Source organism: Colobus angolensis, unplaced genomic scaffold (assembly GCF_000951035.1).
Source record: "Colobus angolensis palliatus isolate OR3802 unplaced genomic scaffold, Cang.pa_1.0 Scaffold881, whole genome shotgun sequence".
NCBI classification, from domain to species: Eukaryota; Metazoa; Chordata; class Mammalia; order Primates; family Cercopithecidae; genus Colobus; species Colobus angolensis.
In genome coordinates this window covers 44,373-47,134 of record NW_012122721.1, presented here as the reverse complement: position 1 = coordinate 47,134, position 2,762 = coordinate 44,373, and the positions used below count along the sequence as shown (strand labels likewise).

At 31.1% G+C, this 2,762-nt stretch overlaps 1 protein-coding gene across 1 annotated transcript in view; it reads left to right on the top strand.

Moving 5' to 3' along the window:
* Nucleotides 1-2,762, top strand: part of LOC105503870 (serine/threonine-protein kinase 31-like) — a gene marked incomplete at both ends in the record, with an annotated part of 40,523 nt that overhangs the window by 1,307 nt on the left and 36,454 nt on the right. The window contains 2 exons of the mRNA XM_011930971.1: nt 905-1,024; nt 2,060-2,191. Coding sequence (XP_011786361.1) covers nt 905-1,024; nt 2,060-2,191 — 252 coding nt within the window. The remainder of the gene's footprint in view (nt 1-904; nt 1,025-2,059; nt 2,192-2,762) is intronic.

The following is a 2,762-nucleotide window of genomic DNA, read 5'->3' as shown; positions in this document are numbered from 1 at the left end:
TTGTGAAAACTTAAAATCTGAGAGAGATCTGAAAGTCGACACACAAGATGGATTCGTCATCCTCTTTCTTTCACCATTGTGTATATTCTTTGTTACTGTGTCAAGGTAAAAATTAGTGTAGCTACTCCAAAGGGTGTTTTGTCATTTTATTTATTGCTCACTGGGACTGTTTCCCAGTTATTCAGGCTGCTTTCCAATGTTTCAGTGGTTAGGCTTCTCATTTTCTTGTTTTTTCTTTTTTTTTTTACTTTTTATAATTTTATTCATATTGGCATTAAAAATACATTAAGAAGTTTTATATTGTTAAATAGTCCTGATTTAGATAGTTTTGTCAGACTTGGTTTTAGAAGTAGTTGTTAACAGGTGATTTCTAAAAGTAAAGTATTGAAGGTCTATATGTTGTTTATAGTTCCTATATTTAGCATATTAGTATCCCTGATTTCCATTAATGCCCTTACTCCACACAGCTTTGGGAATAATGGTGTAATAGGGGTAAAGTTTCCCATATGAATGGCTTTGCTTTTTTTAGAGAGACAGTGTCTTGCTCTGTCACCCAGGCTGGAGTGCAGTGATGTGATCCTAGCTCACTGCAGCCTTGAACTCCTCAATCTCCCTGCCTCAGCCTCCCTTGTAGCTAGGACTACAGGTGGATACCACTGTGCTCAGTTGATTAAAAAAATATTTTTTAGGGACTGGGTCTCACTATGTTGCCTGGCCTCCATATGAGTATCTTTGATATCTGTCTGTCTTCTGTCTAGGAAAACATTCGTGTTTAAGAACTGTTTTGAAATCATTACAGAAATCCGTTAAAGGCATAATTTTGAAGTTTATCTATTGTTATTGGAGACTTTAGCTCTTTTGGATATTCCTTTGTGTATAATTCTATGTGTGTGATTTCCTTTAGGATCAAGGTGATGCAGACAAGGAGATAATTTTAAATACATATAGTCAAGTACTGCAAAAGATTCGTTCAGAGGAAAGGCTCATTGCCACAGTGCAAGCTAAGTACAAGGACAGTATTGAGGTTTGATTATGCTTTCTCTTATTGATCTTATAATTGATGCTTTGAACTTTTTAACACTTAAATTTTTCTCTTGTTAATACTCAGTGTCAGTAAATTATCTATTATTACTAGAATTCACTATCAATTGGAAATGGTGATTTTTGATGATATAAATATATCAAATTTTTAAATTATTTTAAATCTTTTATTTTCTTATGTCTGTGAGAACCACAACCATTAACATCATTTTCTTTTTGTCTATACACATCTACTGTAGATAATTTGCTATATACAGAAAGATAAGAAATAAAACATTGCTTATAATTCCCTTAGCCTAAGAGATAATTTTAGAGTAGTTACTTACTGGATGTGCATCTATATGTTTGTGAGCATATATATATGCATCGCATTGGTTTTTAAATTATTTCAAACATACTTTCTTCATGTAATGGTATATTATGAACATTTTTCTATATGATTAATGATTTTTCTATGCTGTCATCTTGAGTGACAAAATCCTCATCCCTATGTAGATGTACAGCAACATTAACCATTAACCTTTCATGTGTGTTGGACATTAAGGTTACTTCCAATTTTTTCTACCATAAGTAACACTGTACATATGTTTGTGCATAATTTTGTTTTGTTTTTATTTCTCAGATTTCTAAATTCTATAATTACTGGGTTAAAAGGAATGGACATTATTAAAACCTGATACATATTTTCAAACCACTTTTGGGAAAGATGCTTTCAGTTTACATCCTCACTAGAAATTCCTTTTTCATCCATACTAACAATGTGTGTTTTATTGTATGTCTCAGTTTGAAATATTACTTTTGTCTTTGCTACTTTGAGTGCTGGAACTGATATTCTTCTAAATAGAAACATGGATAAAAAGGAAATCTGTTGAATTATCTTGTTGAAAAATATAGATTTTCTTAGTATCTCAACCTGAACTCAGTAAATACTAGTTGGGTCTTAACAGATAAATAATAAATGATCACTGTTCAATATTTTTCTTACGTGTTTGAAAATACATAACTTTTGTTTACTTAGTTTAAAAAGCAGCTTATTGAATATTCAAATAAGAGTCCCAGTGTGGATCACTTGCTGTCCATTAAGAAGACATTGAAAAGCTTAAAAGCTCGACTGAGATGGAAATTGGTTGAAAAGAATAATTTGGAAGAGGTAAGGAAACAGTTGGTTCTTACTGATCTTTATGTGCATCTCATTTTACTTGGTCTCTGCTTCATAAAAATAATGCATAAATACACTCTTTAAAATAAGAGAGCCATTATATTCACATTTTGTTTTATATACTTTATCTTGTTTTCTGTGTATATAAATAAAATTGAGATTACAGTAATAGTGTAAAAATTGTCCTATATCATTAAATATTCTTTAAAAACATTTTCCTAGGTTGCCTTGGTTTTTAGTAACATGAACGTTTTAGAGTAATTTTAAAAGCTCTTTTGGTTTGGACTGTTAGAATGTTTATTGTAATACCAACTTGCTACATGCAGGTAACCTCAAAGGTAGCATTTTGTCATAAAGTGTTTTTAAGATCATGGTATCTTTTGTTGACTCCCTTTTTATGGATAGATGTAATATTTCTTGCAAGTATTTTAAGTTGTTTTTATATGATAATAGAACTGGAAGGATTAGGATGCCCTAATCTGGACTAACTTCTTCCTTTAGGCTTGAAACTTTGTGAATAAGATGGTAATACTTTGTGTTCCCTTGAGGATTTGATTTATGT